General features: G+C 37.3%; 2 protein-coding genes across 5 annotated transcripts in view; one reads left to right on the forward strand and one right to left on the reverse strand.

Moving 5' to 3' along the window:
* Window positions 1–2,689, forward strand: part of INVS (inversin) — a 148,473-nt gene extending 145,784 nt beyond the window's left edge. For all 3 annotated transcript variants that reach the window (XM_026506130.4, XM_057313622.1, XM_057313623.1), the window contains one exon: window positions 1,053–2,689. In XM_026506130.4, coding sequence (XP_026361915.2) covers window positions 1,053–1,204 — 152 coding nt within the window. In that variant the 3' untranslated portion in view covers window positions 1,205–2,689. The remainder of the gene's footprint in view (window positions 1–1,052) is intronic.
* Window positions 2,690–3,385: 696 nt separating this feature from the next.
* TEX10 (testis expressed 10) overlaps window positions 3,386–24,969 on the reverse strand; it is a 57,963-nt gene continuing 36,379 nt past the window's right edge. The window contains exons 11-15 of one of the 2 annotated variants that reach the window (XM_026506134.4): window positions 24,449–24,582; window positions 12,355–12,435; window positions 10,587–10,768; window positions 4,849–5,059; window positions 3,386–3,604 (exon numbers count right to left, since the gene is read on the reverse strand). In XM_026506134.4, coding sequence (XP_026361919.2) covers window positions 3,491–3,604; window positions 4,849–5,059; window positions 10,587–10,768; window positions 12,355–12,435; window positions 24,449–24,582 — 722 coding nt within the window. In that variant the 3' untranslated portion in view covers window positions 3,386–3,490. The remainder of the gene's footprint in view (window positions 3,605–4,848; window positions 5,060–10,586; window positions 10,769–12,354; window positions 12,436–24,448; window positions 24,583–24,969) is intronic. The other variant, XM_057313624.1, reaches the window with a different exon arrangement.

Raw genomic sequence — 24,969 nt, forward strand, 5'->3', positions numbered from 1 at the left:
ATATAGCCTCCTTGGACTGTTTCTCCACATACACTTGGAAGACTCCACAATCCCTGTTCTCTCCAGTCCTTCAACAGCGACCCCTGCACACTACCCACAACATAGCAGAATACTGATCAGAGCACTTATATATATGTATATAAAAATACATATGATCTTCTAAATTTGGGGGCCCATCTTTTTAAATATAAAAGAACTACCTTTAAAAAAATCCATTCCAATGAATGGAATAACTACTGCTCAAGTGATTACTGGTAATAACCCCCTTGTGTGAATGCAGAATTCCTGCCCACCTACAGAAGGGTATGCAAGTAACTCAAGACTTGATACAGTAAAGGCAGCCAAAAACAATTCCAGATCAGTTCACCATAAAACAACTTTAACAGTAATAAAACCAGGAGAGAAATAGTAAGACATGTTTGTAACTTTTTAAACTACTCCCCTTTCATGTTTGTTTCTTTGCTCCACAGAAAGTTAGGAGCAATAGATAGCAATATGGCCTCAACAAGTTCTCTTAACCATTTGGGGCCTCAGCATCCCCATTTGTCAAATGAGAGGTTTGAATACATGATTGTTTTCCAACTGTGGCATCTTAAAAAGGCCTAAAAAAATCCATTTCAAGACTGATATGCCTATCAGACTATCATCCTTAAGTTTTCAAATGAACCTATTTTCTACAATGAACTATATAGCCACCTGTGTGGCCTATGGAAAGTTAAGCTATGGATATGTATATGTAAGTTGGTGGTGGTGTATGTTAAAAGCACAGAGAAAGCTATACCAGTTATTCCAGACAAACAGAAGACCTAGGTCCCAGTCACAGTTCAAGCATCTGTCCCCTTCCAGTCAAGGTTCTTCCTTTAAGAGATGTCACGTATCTGGGAGGATGATGGAAAATTCAAGGCTAATAAGTCATCCTGTCTCTACAACAAACTGGCCATCACCTTACTAGCCCCATTGGTATAATCCATACCTAAATCTACTTCTTCCTCACCAGCAATGAGTATTAAAATTAATAACCTGATTCTCTCTCTGATATTTGCTTTTAACAGTGAGCAACTTGCAGTATATACACCTCCTTGAGAACAGTGGAAGATCAAAGAATTTTTCTTATAACCTGCAATCAGCTACTCAATCAAAAACCAAAACAAAGCTTCGACCACCTCCGGAGGAAGACCGTGTCCGGGGTAGCTGGAATAGCTAGTGCAGAGTTCTAAGTCTCTGCTATCTTTTACATCTGAGACAACTTTAATCCTCATGCCTTAGTGGCTTGAACACATAACACCTGAATGACCGTGTCCAGATGTTCTCTCTCTTCTTCTACAGCACTGTTTTGTAAACTCTCTCAGCCTGTGCTACAAGGACCACGGTACGCTGGGCCTGTGCAAGGCTTCCTGGCTGTCCACCTTCAATTCCGTCAATATGGCTAGAAAGAAGAATTTATAATTAACAGTAAAGTCTACATAAAACTCAGAACGTGAGCACTAACATGAGATTTCTGCCAGCCAGCTGGTACAGGCCTGGGTTTTTGGCCCTGGTAAAGAACCTAGATGAGATGGGTGGGGAGGAGCCTGTCCCATAGCAGCCATCTTCTTCATTTCACTACTTTTCTCCAGTCTTATTCCAACATTATCAGTTTTAAATTTTAGACCAGAATCATGACCCAGCATTTACATTTAAGATTGTTAAGACAAGGAGCACCTGGGTGGCTCAGGTCATGATCCCCTGGAGCCACATCGGGCTCCGCACTCAGTGGGGAGTCTGCTGGAGAGTCTCTCCCTTTCCCTCTGCCCCTCCCCCCCCCCACTCCCTCTGTCTCTAAAATAAATAAATCTTGGGGCTCAGTCAGTTAAGCATCTGTCTGCCTTTTGCTCGAGTCATGATCTCCAGGTCCTGGGACTGAGCTCCTAGTCAGGGTCCCTGCTCAGCGGGGAGTCTGATTGTCCCTCTCCCACTCCCCTGCTTGTGCTCTGTCAAAATCTTAAAAAAAAAAAAAATTATAAGACATTAATAGGTACTCTGTTAATTCCCTATATTTTACAGTTCCCGTGTTAGCCTCTAAGGGCTGTGTGTTGCTGCCGTGTCCTGTGAACGGCAGTTTCACTTGCTGGGCACCAGCAATCGTATAACACCACCGAGGAATCAACTGGGGAGGTTTACAGACCAGACCATTCATGCATAAGGTACCAATTCAGGCCTTACCATTTCACTTACATTTTCTGCCTAACCTGTACAGGTGAGCAATCTTGCCAAAATGCCATTCCTACTGGCAGGGAAAACTGTCCTAAAACTACACACATTCCAACTCTAAGAACACCTGGCATAAATACAATCCAGTGATTGCAGGCTTTTTCACATTTTTAAGAGCAAGGTTACTATAGGAGTGTAGACAGAAGGCCTAAACAGGGACATATTAGGCTCAAATATTTCTGGGGTCACTTCCATTTTCTTAAACTTACTGCCACCCCGTCCTGACAGTGAGATAAGAAGCAATAAAATGTTCACAATTAGCAAACTGTAAAAAAAAAAATTAAGGTAGGTAATTATTTCATAATTATGAAAATAATGTATACAGTTGACCCTTGCTTGAACAACCAGGTTTGTGTGGATCCACTGAACATGTTTTTTTTTCCCCCAATGAACATGTTTTTTTTTCCCCCAATAAATACATATGGTATCGATAAATACAGCCGTAGTACTGCAAATGTGTTCTTTTCTCTAGCTTGCTTTATTTTAAGAATTAGATACTAATACATATAACAAAATATGTGTAAACTGATTATCAGTAAGGCTTCTGGTCAACAGTATGCTATTAGTAGTAAAGGTTGGGGGGAATCAAATGTTATACGTGGATTTTTTGACTGGGGGGGTATCGGCACCCCCTAACCCTCCCCCAACATTGTACAAGGGTCAATATAAATTGCTATATATAGCTTGTAATTTTAAAAGAACTAGAATGGATTAGTAGAAAGTACTTTTGAAAGAATGAACTAGATCAAACCAAGTACCATTTAGGTATAGGAAAACTCCGAACAACTGTAGCACCACCTTGAAATCTCGCTCCCGCACAGAGGGATAGAAAACTGCTGTATATAATAGGACTCCAGAGTGAGCTGAATGTCATGATGGATAAGGGCAACCGTTTCTAAATAAAAAACTGGTTTCTGTTGCTGTCTTAATGAACTGGAGCTGAGACCACACAAAGCTTCTGCTACTTTCTTGGTAAATAATAGAAGGTACTATATTATCACTCTGTATTTTGTAAATATTTAGTTCCTATGAAATGCAAAACACACTAACCACCTGTAACCAAGTATCATGTACTAGTCCAAGAAGCCAGCCTGTGTTTTCCTACCTTAGTGCAAAGGAAGGTTCATACAACTTCTTTAAAAGTTCAGCTTTAATGACAAACATTACATCAGTCTCTCTTCAAAATTAGATGTGAATAAACAATTTCAAACAGGAGGTACCACGATGCCTCTTACTGTAGTCAATACACTGTACTCAGTGCACTGGGCCCCTGGGGATGCCCAGTGATGTACACATTGAAGCAATAATGTAAGTCTGTGAGCCACTGTTCCTGAATTCCTCCACTTTTCAATGTCTGCAGAGAAAAACAAGAGTAATTTGAGAATTTTATCAAAATTGTTATGCTACCTGACAGTATTTTTCAAACCCAAACGAGATCTCAGAACCACTGCAACCCCATCTTCTATCTATCAATCACCATCGGAAATCTTATTGGAAATGGAGATTTCTTAATTGGGCATTACCACTGGCAGTGAAAATTCCTAGTTATACCCTCAAGTACAAGTAGTACCCCAGTTTCTGGTTTCATCTGTTCCCTCTCAAATACTGCTAGGAACAAATGAAACTTCACCATCAACAATCCCTACACTCTGGACTTCCTCCAGTTGGCATAGCAGTCTCTCATAATCTTTGCACTAACATCAACTGAGAATAATTCTACAAGGCCGACTGACAATGTCATTCTCGTCCTTACAGAGGTGGGCTGGATTATCCAACCTCAGAATAATCCAAATTCTTGACTTTTCTTCCCTTCTATTTCTGCATTATTGTTTCTTCTTCCATTACTTCTAGAAGGCTACTGAGAAAATTCAGAACAAGAACCTGTGTTATATATATCTAGTTAAGTTCCATTACTCTGAAGTATTACTACATATATCAACTAATAAAGCCCCAAATACCTACATAAAAAACCCCCATCTCTTCCAAACCAAAACCACTGAAGGAATGCTAGATAGAGGTGCCCCTGAAAACACAGAAACACAAGGCTGAAGCGTGCAGCATCTTAACTTCCTCTTACTCTCCAATGAATTAAGTGACTAGAAATTGGTTGTAGTTTATTCCTGCTAAATAATTTTTTTAATGACAGCCAACATTTGTTGGGAACTTAATGTCAGTTACACTAAAAACTTTACTTGAATGATCTTATTTTATGGTTATCGAAACTCAATGAAGTTGCCATTCTTACAGCTAGGTAAAAAACCATGCCAAACTATCACAGTTAATCAATAGAGTCTGTATCAGAATCCTGGTAGGAGTGACTCTGATGCCTGTATACCTCTTCTAACTAAGCTGCCGGCCACCTTAATTCAATTTGAATATTTTATGGCTTTTATTACTGACTCTGGATCAAAGACCTCCCCCTGGTGAAGTGGCAGGTGCTAGTCATCAGGGGGAGCTCTGGGAAATCACCACAGTGGCTTAATTCCAGGAGTCAGTCAATGCACAGGGGACCTAGCCTCCCAAGAGCAACCCCCATGCCCTGACCAGGACTATTTTTTCTAGTACTAATAGTACACAGCCCTGATCCCCACTTCTTACCGTGATGTTCTTGATGATCTGCTGCACCAGGATGGCATTGGTTAGCATATGGGTCCTGAGGGGTGCATGCTGAAGCAGCAGGCGAAGCAGCTGGCCCACAATAGGCAGCTCCTCAGGCCCAGCCCTGTTCACCCGCAGGCTCTGCAGCATCAACCTAAGGACTCGAGGCAGGAGAGCCAAGATGGAGACACAGACCCCCCACAGCTTGTCCCTACAACAACAGACAAAAATGAGTCAGCCAACACACACAGAAAAAGTACCCTTTCCATATTTCCTAAAACTGAAAAATGTCTTTTTAAGAAACATGGTGTTTTCTGATAAAACTCCACAAATCAAAACTAATAAAACTGGGTTTCATCAGAGCTGATTTTAAGCAAATCCACTGAAGAACCAGGTGCTCTCCCCAATTTAACGAGTTCTAGGAAGCCTGGCAATCAGCACTTTCCTGGGCTTAACAGGACATTCTTGAAGCCCTGGTGATCATATATAATACAGAATTAACCAAAGAACAGAATAATCTATATATGCACACTGTTCTCTACCACAGAACATTATTCAACTATTATACAACATCAAAAATCAAGAGTAAGAATATCCCACTGATAAAAAGAAAAAAAATGGGGTGCCTGGCTCAGTCAGTAGAGCATGCGACTCGATCTCAGGGTCTTGAGTTCAAGCCCCATGTTGGGCGTAGCGTTTACTTTAAAAAACAACAACAGTGGCACCTAGGTGGTGCAGTTGGTTAAGTGTTCAACTCTTGGTTTCGGCTCAGGCCATGATCTCAGGGTTGTGTGATGGAGCCCCACATTGGGCTCCATGCTCAGCTCACGGAGTCTGACTGAGATTCTTTCCCCCTACCCCTCCCACTGCTCTAGAGTGCGTAAGCTCTTTCTCTCTCAAATAGATAAATAAAAGCCTAAAAAAATAACCACCCACACAAAACAACAAAACTTCACAAAACTTTAAGCCTGTGACCTGAATTCTGAGCCTCTTCAATGTTTTAAAGAGGGCAGATTGGTGGAGAAAGGTGTACTCACAAGGAACCAAAATGGGTTTCAGAAGTAGGCAGTTAGGGGACTGTTACTGCATTACTAGGTCATGAAGGGCCAGAAATGATAAATCCAAATTTTAGTAAGCGTCATCCTATTGGTATTGTTGTACAGCAGGAACAAGAACGTTTTACAGTAAAGGTAAGTGGACTTGCAACTAGCATAACCGCGTTCTGGAAGAGTGTCAAGTAAATGGAGTAATGAAGAGTCCACTGGCTGCTAAAGGCCCTGACCTTAGTCTGTTACAGATTCTTTATCAGGAGTGCACAATCCTCCTAGTCTCCAAATCCTTCAGAGCACCTGACTACCTCCAGATGTGGAAGCAGCAGTCCTTCTACAATTTGTTCAACCCCCCCAACTTCAGATACAGCAACTGCAACAAAGGTGGATACTGAATCCATTCTAAGCCAACCAGATCCTCTTATTTGAAGACTTCATTCAGCCTGTTGACTCATGAACAGCCAAGTTAGGAGAGCCACATGCAAGGAGAAAAAAGACAGACTGCAGATAAGGCTAATAAGGAGGCAAAGGCACAGAGATAAAGACTACACAATCTAGAAGAAAATGTAGAGATAACTACGTTCCTAACAAGTTTCAATTCTTGCTTCCACAATTCCAAGCCCTTGGGTTTTCTAAGTAACCCCTGTAATGATCCAATATTCATTTTCTATTTTAACTTGAGTGGATTTCAAAAATTGCTGATCCAAAACTGTGCTAAAAGTGCTCATGGATTCTACACAATACTAAATTTAAGTATAGTGAACGGATCAATAAAGTTTAGAACTCCACCTTGAAACACACAATTAAAACTGTCAAGCCAAAAAGAAATGCAAGAGACCTGGATACCACAGGCAATATAAGAAATATCATATGAAGAGCCATTCCTAGGGTTTTCTGAGAGTTGTCATGTACACAAATAAGTGTACTCGTTCTACAAGTGTTTAAAGGACAGAACTGGGGGTCGCCTGGGTGGCTTAGTCGGTTAGGCGGCTGCCTTCGGTTCAGGTCATGATCTCAGGGTACCAGGATGGAGCCCTGCAGCCGGCTTCCAGCTCAAGGAGAACTCTGCTTCTCCTTCTCCCTCTACTCCCCCCCCACTCCTGATCTCTCGCTCGCGCACACACGCCCTCTCAAATAAATAAAATCTTAAAAAAAAAAAAAGACTGGTATCAATGAAACTGAGGTTTCAGAACTCAAAGCCGTAGTTCTAAAAACCACTCTAAAGAAAGTGATGAAAGTTCAGTATTTTGCATACAATTTTCAGTTCAGATTACTCCACAAACTTCTGACATATTCCAATCAGATGATAGCAACCTACCCTTCTCCTCCAACCACAGAGAAATACAGATAAAATACTTCAAAAAAAAAAAAAAAAAGATACACAGCCAAGCTCAAAAGCCAGAATTGGTGAAATCTCCAGGTGCCAGAAACCATTACAGAAGTCATATAAAGATACCCCAACAGAGGTACAGAACTGGATGTGGGATTTTAAGGCTGGGTTTTCAACAGCTAAGTGTTGGAAGCTGAGACTTCAGGCCCCAGGCGTGGGAGGCAGGGAGCTAGAACTGGGCTCCCTCTGTATAGTCGGAAGGCAGGACAATGCACATGTAAAACCGACCCATAGGGACATCTCCATAATCTGTAGAGAACGCTCATAAAAGATGCACTCAGAGAAAAGGTAGACGATCCAAACCATGAGTTGGTTCAACACCATGAAAAACCATCTCCAGAGCCTCACCTGCTCTCCTACATAAAGAAGAATTCCCACACCAGAGAATTAAAGAACAAACAGAACAAGCTGACAGGAACTTTACATACCAATAAACCGAAACAAAAACAATAAACAAAAACAAAAATGACAAAAAGCCAAGTAAAAACCCACAAGAGAGCGAAGAAAAGAGCTGATGAAATTGAAACTCAATAGAGTTAAATAAAACATACAGTAAAGTGGAAGATGGCCAGAGGTAGAGGACAGACTGAGAAGCTTCCTTCGTTTAAAGGAGGCTGTCAGAGAGAAGAGAAACAACAGGGGAGGAAATAGAAATAGTAACAGCACTTCCCAGACCTGAAGGAAAAACACCCAGTCTTTAGATCAAAGAGGACGCTAAGTCTCCAGAAGCAGGTAGCAACAAACCTACATTAGCACACACCTGATCTGCAACAGCACAAAGGTTAAAGAGAAAACAGTAAAACCACAAAGAAGAGATTACTACCTGTAACCAAGAGGGCTCAGTGACGGCAGATTTTTCATTACTGAGTCCAGAAGAGACCAAATAGTTTCTTCAAAGTCCAGTGGCCAAGGTTTTTAACAACTCTGACTGGTGAAGCCTGATGTTTTGGACAGCTCTTGTGAAATCAAAGCCTCCTAGTAATTTGACTGGCAGGCTCATTATTTATAACCTTACAGACACCTCGCAGGGAAGGTAGGAGTAGCCCAAAAGGGAATTTAAGCACCTAAGACTCTGGCTGGCAACACTGTCTTGTGACTAAGTAATGTCACCCCAAGAGATACACAGAGTCCTGGAAATACCAACCGTTTCAATATCTAGCATAAAACATTTAAAACCAGGCATTTTAACCAGGTAAAGAATATTTCATACACTGAATTTTGTTCCATCCAGCCACAGAAAGTCAAAAGTAGGATGTTTCTCCATAAGAAATTAAAAAAGATCTTTAAAACTTCTCATCGAACTATTCAATAAAGGGGCTGTATTTCAATGACAGGAAATAACAAATAGCAACATACACATTTCATAAATGGAGACGCTTATTATAAAATTTTTTGAACCCAAAGATGTTCTTTGGGTTTTATAAAGCCTTTTCTTGACCTATCAGACCTAAAGGCTGATAATATGTAAGAAAATCATCATCAAATCTATTTATGTGTAAATTTTAGAGTCTATTTACAGTAAAATCCATTTTAAACATACACACTTAGCAAAAAAAGAAAAATCTAAATGTCTGTTGACAGTAAAATGGGTTATTGTACATTCATATAACAAAATACTGTAGAGCAAGTGTACTGAATGGATCACAGCCAATCATACTGACAGCCCATATTTATATTTATAAACAATGTTACTGAAACACAGCCACACCCATTTATTTACACGTTCTCTGTTGCTGCTTTTCTATTGCCAGGGCAGTGTTGAATAGTTCTGACAAGAGATTTTATGGCATGAAAAACCTAAAATATTTACTATCTGACTCTTTAGAGAAAGAAGTTTGCTTAAGCCCTGATATGGAGAAACAAAAATAAAATAAATTGCTGAATCAACATGAATGACTCACAAATGATAACAATCGAATCACAAAAAATACATATAATACAATCCCTTTTATATAAAATTATTAAAATATGCAAAACAAAACTTAATTGTTTACAAATGCACATAAAAATTTTAATAAAAAGGCAAGGAAATGATTAACATGTTAAAAACAAAACCACAGGCTCAAAATGGCGTCACTTAGGTGAAGGCCCCAAGTCAGCAAACCAAGACTTAATACCTAACCTAACTGCCGTTTCAACTCCCCAGAAATGTAACCTTTAACCTGTCACCATGGGAACTTTCTGGTCAGCATGAGGAAAAATTTACTGATCGACCCCTTCCATTCCCTTGGGAGGGCCACCCTGCCTAAACGATGGATTCTTTGCTAATAATTTCCTTTCTTCCACTCCCTTCTATCTTTAAAAGCCTTTCCTTTTCTACAGCCCTTGAGACCTCCCCTCTATTTGCCAGATGGAATGCTGCCCAATTAATGAATCAATTAATAAAGCAATTAGATCTTTAAAATTTACTAGGTCGAATTTTTGTTATTTAACACACAAAAGTGATCTCTCAGGGGTGTAGGAGAGAAAAGTAACTGTAGAGGGTGGACAAAGTACATATTGATGACGTTCTATTTCTGAATCTGGAGACTGGTTAAATAGATGTTCAGTTTATACTTACTCTTTAAATTATATAAATGTTTCATACATATATACGTTTATTTTTATGATATGTAAAAGTTAAAAAAACTAGAAAAATATCAAAATGTTGACAATAGAATATTTTCTTATATTGATATTAGATTTTTTAAAATCTGTATTTCTATAAAATCTAGATTTCTATAAATATTTTAACAGGCATACCAATAGGAACATAGCATGAGAATACTTTTTTAAATTAAAGTAAAATTTTCCAAACTACGCTAGAAACTTTAGTCTGAATATTATATAAGAGCTAAAGTACTAACTAATACAAACACTAGCATCTTAAAAAATTTTCCTTAAATCCAAGAATTTAAAAATTCTACTCTGGTTAGCTCTAACAAAGCCCAAAACAAAATACAAAGGCTTGTACTTATTAATAAGCATTCTTCTAAAGGTAGATAAAATTTTTTTTCCCTGCTAGACCTATTTCAACATTAATATGAAAGCTCCCAATCTAATTTTTCAAATTTGTAGCTTAAAGGAAAAAACAAAAACTAAAAATTCTCATAATACAATGGGAATTTATGAAAGAACAAAGAAAACGCCAGTTAGGTTTACACAAATTCTGAAAGAGAATTTAGGCTATTTCCCAAATCTAATTTTCTTTCACTCTTTGTTTTAATTTAAAATTTTTTAAATTTTATTTATTCTTATTTATTTGGTTGGGGGGGGTAGATAGGAAAAAAATTAAAGTTGAAGAATACAAAAACTATTACCTCTTTCTTAGATGTTCTGCTTCTCCTTTCTCTAAAGTGAGCAGAAAATAAAGAAGACTGTAGCAACAAGAAGCCAGAAATGGCAGGAGAGTCTCACTAAGTATACATGTATGATCCAGGAGCTTACAGATAACGCCCAAAACACAGCCAGCTGTACTGTCAGGAATTACAGTCAACCCAACCTAGGCAGAGAAAAAAGAGATTAATGACCTCTTCACAACAGTCCCTCTCTCCAGGATAAAACCAAACCACATTAACTGGAGAGTTAACATCACTTCTACTGAAAAACAGTACATACATAATACATGCCACCTGCCACACCTTAAGGTCCTGTTTTCCCTTAAGAATTTAATTACTACATCAAATAACTTTGAAAGCATGCCAACTCAAGAAATACTATTAACCTAATCCACTGCCTCCCCTCCATGACAAAGTCTACTAAAATTTTCAAGACACTACAATTTCTAATGGTCAGAAATACCATCATTTAAAAGGATTATTTCATGCACCCCCCAAAAAATCCTGATACCACCAATTGCATTTACATGATCTTTATTAGATTCTTCAGACTAGAAAACTCTAATATCTAGCACCACCCCAACCCCAGGTAATTAAATGTACAAACCAGAGTTCATTTTACAATTAGCCTTCCTACATTCAGACATGACTAAGTAAAACATCCTGGAGTAAAACATCACTATATTGAACACTTGGCTGCTTCACTGCCCCAAAACCTCAATAAGGGACATCATGGTGTATGTATTCATCTGGACTCTACTGTAAACTGTCATTAAGGTGGACTCTAACTTATAACTGTTATGTATGCATCGTTTAAATCTCCTGGAAGCTACTGTTAAATCACCATGAAAATCTGCAGGCTCTAATCAGGCTGGCTAAATATAGTGGCCAAGACTGACTACTACTGTGTTGATCTTTTAACTAGAATAACGAATGTGGTCAAAGGAGGGCATAAATATCTGGACGGGAGGTGAAAAGAAAAAAGGTAGGGATCCTTAGAGACACAAAACATAAGGATTGGAAGTTCGACAGCAGAGAGAAAAGAGTACTGGGAATTCAAAACATTATTCCTCCAACTTAAGGGAAATAACATTTTAAAGGAGAAAAGGGGGTTGGAATGTGCCTATAAAATTACCCAAACAAGTGAGAGTGCCTAGAAGATAAAACATGAGAGCTGTCCCTTGCATTATATATAATTATAATAAGCCAAAGATCCAAGTATAAATGTTGGAGGAAGCTAAAAAGCAAAAACCTAGGCATACCCAATGGGAACAAGGAACACCAACTGTCCAGAAGACAGTCTCAAGGCTGAGTTCGCTGCTTCTAGTGACCAGGTCTTGAGCCAAATGTTAGGTTACATCCCTACTGTAGAACCCAAATCTTTAAGGTGTAAATTAGACCGCAGTCTGGATGCTGGTTTCTCAATACACCAATACCAAGTACATGTTAATTAAAGCATTACAAGTCAGAAGAATCTGAGGTATAATTTTAAAGCCCTTCATTGCAGATGTTGAAAGTAAGGTCCTAGAAAAGGGGGAATTTCCCAAGGTGACAGAATTAATTAGTAATAGCCAGGAAAAACATGAAAATTTCCTAGTTCTTGTCATGGCATCATGCTAGGAGGCTGTGAAATTAAGCTTACAATTCTGGACAATCACTCTCCTTGCCTATGGCAAACCCACTGTTATCCTTGGTTAACAAGCTTTTTTGAGCAGCGAAACAAACAAACAAAAAATGTAAGTATATTTACCAAATGCTTACTGATGGCACTCTGCAGGATGTCAAAGCTCTGGCTTCGGGCAGGGATAACCAATAAACTGTGACAAACTGTCTGTCAGAAAAGGAGGAAACCAGTAACCAAATCAGGACATTTAAGGTCAGAAAACTACAGATTTTTTTTTTAACCTACTTGCCCTACATATAACAGGAAACTTAACAAAGAATTACTCTGAAGATGCAAATGTCAAAGGTAAAACAACTGAGTCTCATATATGGGCTAATTTTCTAAACAAATCATTAACTAAACATTTACTGGACACTGAGCTAGTCCTATCAGGTGCCACGCACAGGAATGAAAGACTGTGAAACTCCTCTCTCACAGCCCTAAAAAAGCAGCTTCGATCCACAAGGTAGAGACTATATTTCTATTAATAAGTGCTAAAACTACAGAAAGATCTGAATGATGTGAACGAAGGGCTGACAAAAGCTTTTTTTCCATTTGGTAGAAAAATGTACCATAGAAAAATACGGTCCAGAAACTACTAATATCCTATTCAAATTAATTATAATGCTGCCTCCTATTCCCCAAAGGTAAAAGGGACAGTCCAAAGGAAAAGAAGAAAAATGTAAGGAAAGTGGGAGCCAAATCCTTAGTATTTTTAATTTTCTAAGTTGTCAAGGAAACAAGAGGAGGGAAGGACAACATCAAGTCCTTCAGAGACATCATTATGCAATTCCAGAAGCTGATGGAATGCAGTGCCAAAAGTGAAAGAATCACATGAAAAGACAAAGACAAGACTGGTAAGAATATCACTCTGGAGCACTGGGTATTGTAAGACTGCTGAATCACAGACCTGTACCCCTGAAACAAATAATACATTACATGTTAATTTAAAATTTTTTTAATAAATTAAAAAATAAAAAAAAAGAATATCACTCTAGCAAGAGGACAAACTAAATTCAAGGGAACTGTCAATCAACCCTGAAAAAAAATCAACAGCTCTATGCATTATTTCTCTATAAAACCTCTTGTAAATTAATAGCACCCAGAGTTTTCACGTGGCAATTTTTATTTTCTTTTATTCTTGTAAGTAACAATGTAAACAACATATTTCTAATGCCACTGTCCTACTTCAAAACAAGCAGTGAATATTTTCATTAATAAAGGATAAGTCACATTTGAAAAGGCCTATTCGCTATTAAATAACCATTTAATCCCTTCCTTTCCACCACCTCTTCCCTTCCAGAACAATTCAGTTCTAAAGCCACTGGGTGGGGCTGAATCAGGTAAATATCAGCAGTGGAGTAGGTAGGACAGCTGCAGTGACCCAGGGAAGGCCATTCATGAATAAAGAGAGGCGGACTGCATGGGACAGGGGTGGAACCAAAAGGAGATTAATAATAGACAAAGAAATTGATCAAGTAAATTATATTAAGTATAACGGAAGCCAGGGTTCTCACCTTTGGAAAAGGCACGTACAAGAGGAAAAGAAAGACAACTAGAACGAACCCTGTGGCGGTGAAGTGCTGATTTCTGTCCATGACAGTCTGGAAGCAGCAAGGCACAATAGCAATGACCACACCCAGAGTCCTGAAGTTGGTTTTAAAATACCATTCTCCACTTAAAGAAAAACTGAGCTTAAAAAATACCTGACTGCAGGGCTGGGACAGGGAAAATAAAGTATGAACCTGGAACAGTCTATGGTACAAGAAAGTAAGGAAGTACTCAGAAAAAAATAAGCGTATGTCAAAAGAACAAAGCCACCACTAAATTTTATGGTGACTCACTGAGTAAAACAGGAAACCATGCTAACACAAATTAATAAATGAATAAAAGACTAATAAAAAAATGAGGGAATATTAACACCGTTTCAAAGTATCTCTTCATAAACTATTAATTACAAAGGAGAAAAAGTAAACACTGGAGAAGTGGGCAGATAGCACTTAATCAAGTGATTGAAGCGAGAATCTATCTAATGGGACAACTGAAACCACGCACCACCTGACAGGATGCAATCAGAAAACCACAGCGTCACTTGTGTCATATTCCTACCAAATTTGTATAGCCTGAATCTAACCGTGAGGGAACATAAACCCAAATGGGAGGAAAATTTTACAAAATAACTATCCCAATGTTCTTAAGACAAGGAAAGACTGAGGAACTATACCAAACTGAAGGAGATTAAACAGACATTACAACTAAATGCTACAAACAATTTGGGGTGTTTTCGTTTGCTATGAAGAACATTACTGAGGGGCACCTGGCTGGATAGTTGGCAGAGCATGTGACTCTTGACCTGACGGTCGTGAGTTCAAGCCTCACATTGGGCATAGAGCTTACTTTAAAAGCAAAGCAAAACAAAACAAAACATTGGGACAAGTGGCAAAACATGATTGAGGTTTGAGGACTAAATGACAATAACATACCAATCTTAATTTCCTGATTTTGATGACTAGATTGTGGTTACATAACAGAATGCTTGTTTGTAAGACATACAAGCTAAAGTATGGACTATGGACATTATGTAAAAGTCTATGAAAAAAAAAGTTCTTCAGGGACGCCTGAGTGGCTCAGTTAATTAAGCATCTGCCTTCGGTTCAGGTCATGGTCCCAGGTTCCTGGGACTGTGCCCCACGTCAGGCTCCCAGCTCAGAGGGGAGCCTGCTTCTCCCTCTCCGACCCTTGTGCCTTTTTCTCTCTCTCTCTAATAAATAAAATCCTAAAAAAAAAAAAAAAAAAAAAAAAAAAAAACTTTGTGCTGTAGTTGTAATTTTTCTGTAAGTTTGAATTTGCTTCAAGATAAAGGCAAATATTAATATAAATACATGTATGTGCACACTCACCGACATATACCTAGACAGTCCTCACGTTTGCACACTGTTTACAAAACTTGCATATATCAGAACCCTGACTTTATAGTACACAGTTCCAAAACAAGCATGATAATTTGGTCCAATGTGGAAATTAAGGATTTTTTTAAAAAATAAACAAATAAAGAACTTATTTTTCTTAAGAAGGTTTTATATGTTTAATTTCTAGGTGGAAGTATTTTTCTACCTAATTTTGTCAGAATATATACAGAAATGGCACGTAACTAACACTTCTTAGTAATTTTTTATTACTGTATTAAAATGTTATGAAGAAATTAGTAAAACACTAAAATTCAGATTGAGAGATGCTTTCATTTCCCTATAAAGTTACATCAAAGAATACAATTAGAGAATGAAAATTTCCACATACTAACGATCCAAATCAGAAGAAAATGTATTAGATTTACCTTTGACAGATTGCATTTTACCCTTCCCCTGTTGGCAGCCTCTCAACAATTATCCCCAATAGTACAAAAAGAAAGAGACAAGACAGCCCACCTCTTTTCTAGGGCTCTTTTCCTTACCCCATTATTCCTTTAAGTACCTGGATAGATGGGGGAACAAACTCACTTTACTCAAGCTGCCTTTATTTCTTGTACTGAAAACCATGTTTGTTCAGGGTCCTTTTGTGCCCCACTTGCTTTTTTCCTATTATCCCAAATGCTTAATTACCATAGCTTTATAGTGGATATCTGGTAATACAGAGCCTCTAGCTTTATGTTTATTCAACACGGTCTTGCTATTCTTGGTCCTCTGAATTTCAATATCAATTTTGGAATCACCTTTTCAATCTCCACAAAACATCTGTTCTGATTTGGATTTGGATTACACTGAATTTATATATATATGTAGATTAATTTAGGGAGAGCTATTATTTTTACAATATTGGAGTCTCCCAATCCATGGCATGTACTTAGGTCATCTTTAGTATCTCTCAGTAAATTTGATAGTTTCCACTGTCTTCAGAGGTCCTCAGCAATTCTTTGGTGAAATTCCCCTTTAATCTATATTTATGGTCTGTGTTTGTGTGTCTCTATTACTAAGGTAGTGCCCTCAGAGGTCTTCAATGAGCACTGGTGTGTCCACTGAAGCCCCAATCCACTTCCAGGCCAAGAAGTTTACCCAATCATTATTACTTGAGCACCGTGAGTCACACAGGTTATTGGCTTAAGCCTCTCTGCTTCTGCAGCTTAGAATTTAGGAATGTCAAGGCTGGAGGGAATCCAACCTCTCTGAATTCTTCCCTTGAGTCTCCAATTTTTTCAGTTCAGTCCTACAAGACAGCCAAAAGGTTGGCAGGATTTTCTGTCCGCCAATACAGGCCATTTGATAAAGCCAAATTCTTATCCTCTTGCTGAGAGAATGCTCCAGTGTCCTGAGGTATATTGCTAAAAACAAAGCTGTGCGTGTGCAAGGTAAAATTCTATGAAGCCAAAGAATAAACAAGAGCTATGAACAAAACAATTCCCAAAGTTCAAAGAGAGCAGACGCTTAACCGCTATGCCACCCAGGCGCCCCTCTTGTTGAGTTTTAAGTGTTCTTTGAATAATTTAGGCAAGAGTACTAAATTCGAACCAACCAGAATGCAGTCTTCATAGAAGACTAGGTTTACTCGGATGGTGATCAGAACGAGAACATTAATAGCAGGGATAAATTAGCACAAGGGAAGAGTTGGTAAGCTTTTTCTGTAAAGGGCCAAATAGTACATATTTTAGGCTTTGCAGGCCACATACATACTCTGTCACATATTCTGGTGGGGTTTGTATTAACAGTTGTTTAAAAAAAAAAGTAAACACCACTCTTAGCTCCAGGGTGACACAAAAACAGGGCAACCTGGTTTTGGTCTATAAGCAGTAATTTATTGATCCTTGACTTAGTAAAGGCTATTTGCTCTAACAAACCACCCTGACCAAAACTTAAAAACAAGACTCAAAAGGATAAAGCCGATACTCAAGTAACTTGACTGCCTCCCAGAACAAAATAAAACATTCCAACATAATCTAACACATAAAATTTCCATTGTCCAACATGCACTCAAAAACTACTAAGCATGACAAGGAGCTTGAAAATGTGCTACATAACCAGGAAAAAAACCAATCAACATAAATGACATGACAGAATTAACAGGTAAGAACTTTAAAACAACATTATAAATAAGTTTAAGATAAAGAAGGGGCGCCTGGCTGGCTCAGTTGGTGGAGCATCTGACTCTTGATCTTGGGGGTTGTAGGTTTGAACCCCATGTTGGGTACAGAGATTACTTAAAAAAAAAGTTAGAGAAAAAAGCAGAGATAAAAAATACATTATCTAAAGTTTAAACTTCACTTGTTGGTCTTTGTTCATAAATGACATTATTACCTATGCAGAAAATCTTTAACAACTGACAAAAAAATTCCTGGAACTAATAAGTAATTACAGCAAGGTTACAGGATACAATGTAAATACGTAAAAGTCCATCACTTCCCAAAAACCAACAATGAGCAAATGGAATTCGAAATTAAATTTACATTAGCACCCCCAAAAACAGAAATACTTAGATATAAACCTAACAAAATATGTGCAAGATCTGTATGAGGAAAACTACAAATTCTAATGAAATCGAATAATTGAATAAATGGAGGTATTTCATGTTCATGAGATAGACAGACTCAATAATGTCACAATGTCAGTTCTTCCCAACTTGATCTATAGATTCAATGCAAATCCAAACAAAATCCCAGTAAATCATTTTGTGGATATCAACAAATTGATTCTAAAGTTTATTTAAACAGGCAAGAAACCCAGAACAGCCAACACAGTATTGAAGGAAAAGAACAAAGTTAAAGGATTGACACTACCCAACTTCATAAATTACTATAAAGCTACAGTAATCAAGATTCTACAGTACTGGTGAAAGAACAAAGAGATTAATGGAACAGAATAGAGTACCCAGCAACAACAGACAGACCCACAAAGTCAAGTGATCTCTGACAATGAAGCAAAGACAGGCTTTTCAACAAATGGTGTTTAACAATTAATATGTAAATAAATGTAGACTCTTCACAAAAATTAACTCAGAATGGATAACAGACCTAAATGTAAAATGCAAAATACAAAACTATAACTGACTTAGAAGATAACATAGGAGGAAAAACTTAAATGACCTTTAGTACGGTGATGACTTTTTAGATACAAACGACAAAGGCACAATGCAGGAAAGAAATACATAAGCTGGACTTCATTAAAATTACATAATTCTGCTCTGCAAAAGATAATGTCAAGAGTATGAACAGAGAAGCCAAAGACTGGGAGAAAACCTTTAAAAAAAAAAAAAAAGATATGTCCTTTGCAAAGATTTTATTTATTTGACAGAGAGACAGGAGAGCATAAGTAGGCAGAGCAGCAAGCAGAGGGAGAGGGAGACGCAGGCTCTCAGCTCATCAGGGAGCCCGACGTGAGGCTCGATCCCAGGACCCTGGAATCGTGACCCGAGCCGAAGGCAGACACTTAACCGACTGAGCCACCCAGGCGCCCCAAAAGACATATCTGATAAAGTACTCTTGCCTAAATTATTCAAAGAACACTTCAAACTCAACAAGAGGGGCGCCTGGGTGGCATAGCGGTTAAGCGTCTGCCTTCGGCTCAGGGCGTGATCCCGGCGTTATGGGATCGAGCCCCACATCAGGCTCCTCCGCTATGAGCCTGCTTCTTCCTCTCCCCACTCCCCCTGCTTGTGTTCCCTCTCTCGCTGGCTGTCTCTATCTCTGTTGAATAAATAAATAAAATCTTAAAAAAAAAAAAAAAAAACTCAACAAGAAAACCCAATTAAAATATGGGACAAAGACCATAACAGATAATCTCACCAAAGACATGGCAAATAAACATATGAAAAGATGCTCCACATCATATGTTATCAGGGAAATCAAAATTAAATAATGAGATGCTACACACCTATTAGAATGGCCAAAATCCAAAACACTGACACCAAATGCTGGCAAAGATCTGGAGCAACAGATACTCATTCACTGCTGGTACAACTGCAAAATGGTACAACCACTTTGGAAGACAGTGTGGTGTTCCTTACAAAATTAAACACACTCTAACCATATGATCCAGCAACCGTTTCCTTGGTATTTACCCAAAGGAGTTGAAAACATGTTTACACAAAAACCTACACATGGATGTCTATAAACCTATACAGCTTTATTCATAATTACCGAAATTTGGAAGCAAAAAAGATGTTCTTCAGTCAGTGACCAGATAAACTGGTACATCAATGCAGTATTATTCAGCACTAAAAAGCAATGAGCCATGAAGCCATGAAAAAACATGGAGGAAACTTAAAGAATATTACTAAGTGAAAGTAACAGCCAATCTGAAAAGGCTATATCTTGTACAGTTCCAATATATGACATTCTGGAAAAGGAAAAACTATAGACAGTAAAAAAAACCAGTGGCTGTCAGGGGTTGGGGAGCATGGAGGAGAGGATAAGCAGGCAGAGCACAAAGGATTTTAGGGCAAAAAGACACTCTGTATGAAATTAATGGATAATGTGGCATTACACCTTTGTCCAGATCCATAAAATGTATAATGGCAAGAGTGAACCATAATGTAAACTGTACACTTTGGGTAATTACATCAATATAGAATCATTAATTGTAGCAAATGTACCACTCTGGTGGGGGATGTTGATAATGGAAGAGGCTATACATGTGTGGGGGGAGGGACTGTACAGGGGAAATACCTGTTCCTTCGTTTCAATTTTTCTGTGAACTTAGAACTGCTCTAAAAAAAACCAAAAAACCTTAAAGAATTCTTTGGTTGGATTTAAGAGCAGATCAGATAATGCAGAAAAGATCAGTGAAGAACTTGAAGACAGCATACTTTCTGAAGAGACAGGGGAAAAGTGTTTAAAAAAGAAGTCTCAAAGACCTACAGGAAAATGTCAAGAATCTAACATACACATAATTGGGAGTCCAAAGAAGGGGACCCAAAACATTTTTTTGAAGGAATGACTGACATTTTTTTCCCAACACAATAAATTATAAGCCTAAAAAAAACATTCAGCAAACATCAAGCTATTAAAAAAGGGGGGGCACTTGGGTGGTTCAGTTGGTTAAGAGTCTGCCTTCAGCTCAGGTCATGATCCCAGGGGTCCTGGGATGGAGTACCACATCCGGCTCCTTGCTCAGGGGGGAGCCTGCTTTTCCCTCTGCCTGCTGCTCCCCCTACTTGTGCTCTCTCTGACAAATAAAATCTTTAAAAAAAAAAGAAAGAAAGAAAAGAACACCAAGGCATTAACACAATCAAACTGCTGAAGAAAGTGATAAAAGGATTATCCTGAAAATATGTGGGAAGAAAAAACATGTAGAGAAAAAAAAGACATTATATACAGAAAAACAAACATAAGAATGACCTTATATAATATCATTACACATTATATTATGGTATCAAGTGGTATAGTATAGTTTGAAGGTACGCTGTCTTAAGTTAAAGAGCAAACACCTAAAAACATAAAGAGGCACAGCTAATATGCCAAGTTGGAGATGAATGCTAAAAATACTCAAACTATGAAAACAATGAATCATGGCACCTTACTACAATAGGATACCACACAGGAATGAAAACAATGAACAACTGCTTACACATTAACTATAGATAACTTTATTTTTTTAAATTTATTTGAATTCAATTAATTGACATATAGTTTATTATTCATTTCAGAGGTAGAGTTCAGTGATTCATTAGTCTTATATAACACCCAGTGCTCATTACGTCACATGCCCTCCTTAATAACATAAAGAGTATACTGAAAAAGCAAATTACTGAAAAATATTTCAATTTTTAAAAGTTTAATACAATGTAAATTTAAACAATATAGTTTGGAGTTATGTGCTAATATGGCAGAAGTATCAAGAAACAAGAATATAATAAACAAAATTTAAAACAGTGTTAACTCTGAAGGGAAAGGGAAAGACACAGAGGGGTTTCAAAAATAAAAATGGTCAGGGGCACCTGGGTGGCTCAGTTGGTTACGTGTCTAACTCTTTGATTTCAGCTCAGGTCGTGATCTCACGGGTCATGGGATCAAGCCCCATGTCGGGCTCCACACTCAGCAGGAGAGTCTGCTTGAGGATTCTCTCCCTCTGCCCCTCCCTTCACTCTCTCTCTAAAATAACTAAATCTTTTAAAATTAAAAAATAATAATAAAACTGTTCTATTCTTTTAAAGATTTTTATTTATTTATTTGACAGAGAGAGAGACAGGCAGCGAGAGATGGAACACAAGCAGGGGGAGTGGGAGAGGAAGAAGCAGGCTCCCAGCAGAGGAGCCTGATGTGGGGCTCAATCCCAGAACGCCAGGATCATGCCCAGAGCCGAAGCAGACACTTAACGACTGCACCACCCAGGCGCCCCAAAACTGTTCTATTTCTTAAACTGGATTTATGTCTTATTATTCAGAGCTTATCCATGTTAAAAAATATTCTTTTACAACCATCCAATATTTGGTAAATGACAATTAATAATAACCTTCAAACCTTTCATTGGCTCTGGAATAGAAGTCTCCATTTGTAAAAGGTATCTCTATACAGAGATTCCTGTTTCCTTTGTGATCTTTCCCTGTTAACTAGTTTCCATCATTAACAGGAAGGTCACACAATTCTTCCTTCAGTGCTCAGAAGGAATATTCACAAAGATACTAAATGAAAATGGCAAGGTCCAGATTAGTGGACAAAGTATGTCATTTCTATAAAAGAAAACCAAAATAATATATTTAGTCACTTTGTGAAGACAGATGATATCTAAAAGAATGTATTTAGAAACTGGGAAGTAAAAATGGGTGGCTGAGAGGGAATGGAAGAAGAATTTATTATCTTCCATTCTGAATTGTATTTTGTGGATAATACCCACTAAAAAAAGTCTGATTAAAAAAAAAATCACTTTGGCCTAGGCAGGTAAAACCACAAAACTGAGCAATCCCACTGTCCTAATAACTTGTTCAAAGGAAATAATTAAAAATAAAATTTTACACTAAGGATGTCAAAAACTATGTGTATTTTCAAATTTTTTTACATGAAAAGGCCAACTTAAAATTTATCCAAAAGAAAACTGAAATCTCCGCTTAAGAACTTCAAAAACAAAAATGTGTCTTTCAGATTTTTCCTAATTATGTCTTAACATTTCAAAGACAGCAACCTGGAAGTTTAATACACGTCCTCGCCAAATGTTCCTTTAGAAATACAGCTGATAACATTTTTATGACAATTTTATCTTGGATTTACAGAGATGATATGCTTATGAAAAATTTAAATTATCAGATAAAGGTTATATGACTTGTCCATGTCACAAAACTAGACAATGGCAAATCTATGCCTAGAACAGGGAGTCCACTAATTCCCATAGAGTGCTTTCTCAAATACATCATGATGGTTTAAATACATTAGATACAGTTTGTCCTTTAAAGCTACTCTTACTGGGGCCCCTGGGTGGCTCAGTCAGTTAAGCATCTGCCTCCAGCACAGGTCATGATCCCAGGGTCCTGGGACCGAGCCCCACATCAGGCTCCCTGTTCAGTGGGGAGCCTGCTTCTCCCTCTCCCTCTGTCCCTCCCCCTGCATGTGTGCTCTCTCTCTCTCAAATAAAAATAAAATCTTTTAAAAATATAATAATTTTTTTAAAAATTAAGAAGAAAAAATTCTTACTATTGTTGGCAAGCCCAACCCCACCAATCCAGTATTCAAGGTCTTCACCTCAGGAGACCTGTTTTAGCTCTCTTCATTTACTATGGAGTAGATAAAATTTCAGATGCTAAACCAATTCATTATTTCTTTTCACTTTTCAAAATCAAGCATTTTTGAAGAACTTACATATAAAATTAGTACCAGCATTATGGCAATAAAGAGAAGATAAATATAATTGGCATACTTAAGTATTGTGATGAGACTCAAAAAAATGCCAGGTGGTAAGTATATTAAATATCTATAAAAGGTACAGTCCTAACAGATAGGAAAAATACTAAGGATATTCAGAATAGAATGAAGGAAGTAAATTACAGATCAGTTAAACTCAACTGGTGTATCAACAAAACAGAAGTAGGTTGTAACTTGAATCTGGAGACTACCCTTCAACATGACAAAGAGGTTTAAAAAAACAAAACAAAACAAAAAACCTTTTGGACTACCAATTACAAACTATAAGAAAAGATTATAGTCAGTGTCCTCACCAGAGGCCTTCTGAATCATTAAAAGAAAATTAGCCAGCAGAGAACATAACATCAGAATTTGAAGAAAAGGTTCGAAACCCAAAATTACTTGAGACGACATAAGTGCATTCTTACTGGGTAAGCATTTTTCATGCAGGGAAGGAAACTAAAGAAATAAATAATAGAAATTAATTACTATAGAAATGTCTTAGAGAATCAAATCCCACAGTATCAATATTTGTGATGTTCTTGCATATTTAGCTTACGTATTTTTACAGGTACGACAATTTGGCCTATTAGGGTCAAAGTTCAGCCTAATAATTCCAATTTAAAACATGTATGTAATTTAGAATTTAAACTTGTGATTTTAATTCGATTTTTAAGATTTATAAAGTTTAATTTATTATATATTTAATATTTAACATTTGCGAAGGACTGTCAGAAAATTGAACTACTTGACAATTAGTGAATATACCAAGTTATTTAAATGGTTTGAAATTTTAACTAAGTTTGTAAAAATATAACCAAAGTCCCATTTTTAAAGATGGCTTAAATTTATATTTATCTTAAAAATAAGATTTGCAGGTTGAACTTTAAAACTTAATGAAAGCGAGGGTTTTAAATTAACTTTAACAAACTATGTACTAATTCTCAAAACCAAAGGAACTGCAGAATAATCTTTTTTTTTTTTTAAAAAAACACCACCTTCGAGGACACCAAATCCAAGTAGTCTTACTCATCCTTCAATACCTGAGTCAAATTCTCCCTTTTACATAGAAGCATCTACCCTATCTACTCCATACTAGATAAAAGAAAATAAATTTGTCTCTACCATTCAAATTGCTAATTTATTCTATTCCAGTAGTGCAACCTGTAAAGAAAAACACTTCTCTTTTAGAAACATAGATCTCCTATCCAAGATCATAAGCACTCTCAGAACATGGATCGTGTCTGATACTACTCTTTATCTCTAAGAGTATCTCCTATAAAGCAATCCTAATATATAGTAACAATTGGTGGTTGATTAACAGAATTTTAATAATCATGAGTTTCTTTTTAAATGCACTATTACCTCTGTTACATCCCAATGATGTAAAAATTGATCCAAGTCGGTAAGATAAAGAAACACAGGGGAAAGTTGTGTCTGGATGACATGAGGAACTCCTCGAAGGCTCTGAAGCCAAGTCAACTCTTCTTTTGAAAACCCTGATATGGGTATAAAGAAAGACAATTTAAAAAAATAAATCACAAAGTAAATGATATTTTTCATATTTTTTAAAAATAGACATGACATGTATCTTCAAGTTACATTCTTCTTCAAGCTACTTTGTTTTCTTTGAAGTTCTTCATGTATTTGAAAAAATGAATTGCTAGCAATGGAGGCAGTAAAATTCATATAAATTATGTACACAAAGGATGTGATCTGACCCAATATATGATACACCAAGACACAGTGTTTTACCACTTATATTAGGAACTTTACCACTTTTACTTTAAAAAAAAAAAATGTGAAAGGCATACACTTTCCCCTTAATGGTAGGTTTAAAACTGCAAATCAACAATTAAAATGATGTATGACTTCATACATATACT

This window comes from Ursus arctos, unplaced genomic scaffold (genome assembly GCF_023065955.2).
Source record: "Ursus arctos isolate Adak ecotype North America unplaced genomic scaffold, UrsArc2.0 scaffold_18, whole genome shotgun sequence".
NCBI classification, from domain to species: Eukaryota; Metazoa; Chordata; class Mammalia; order Carnivora; family Ursidae; genus Ursus; species Ursus arctos.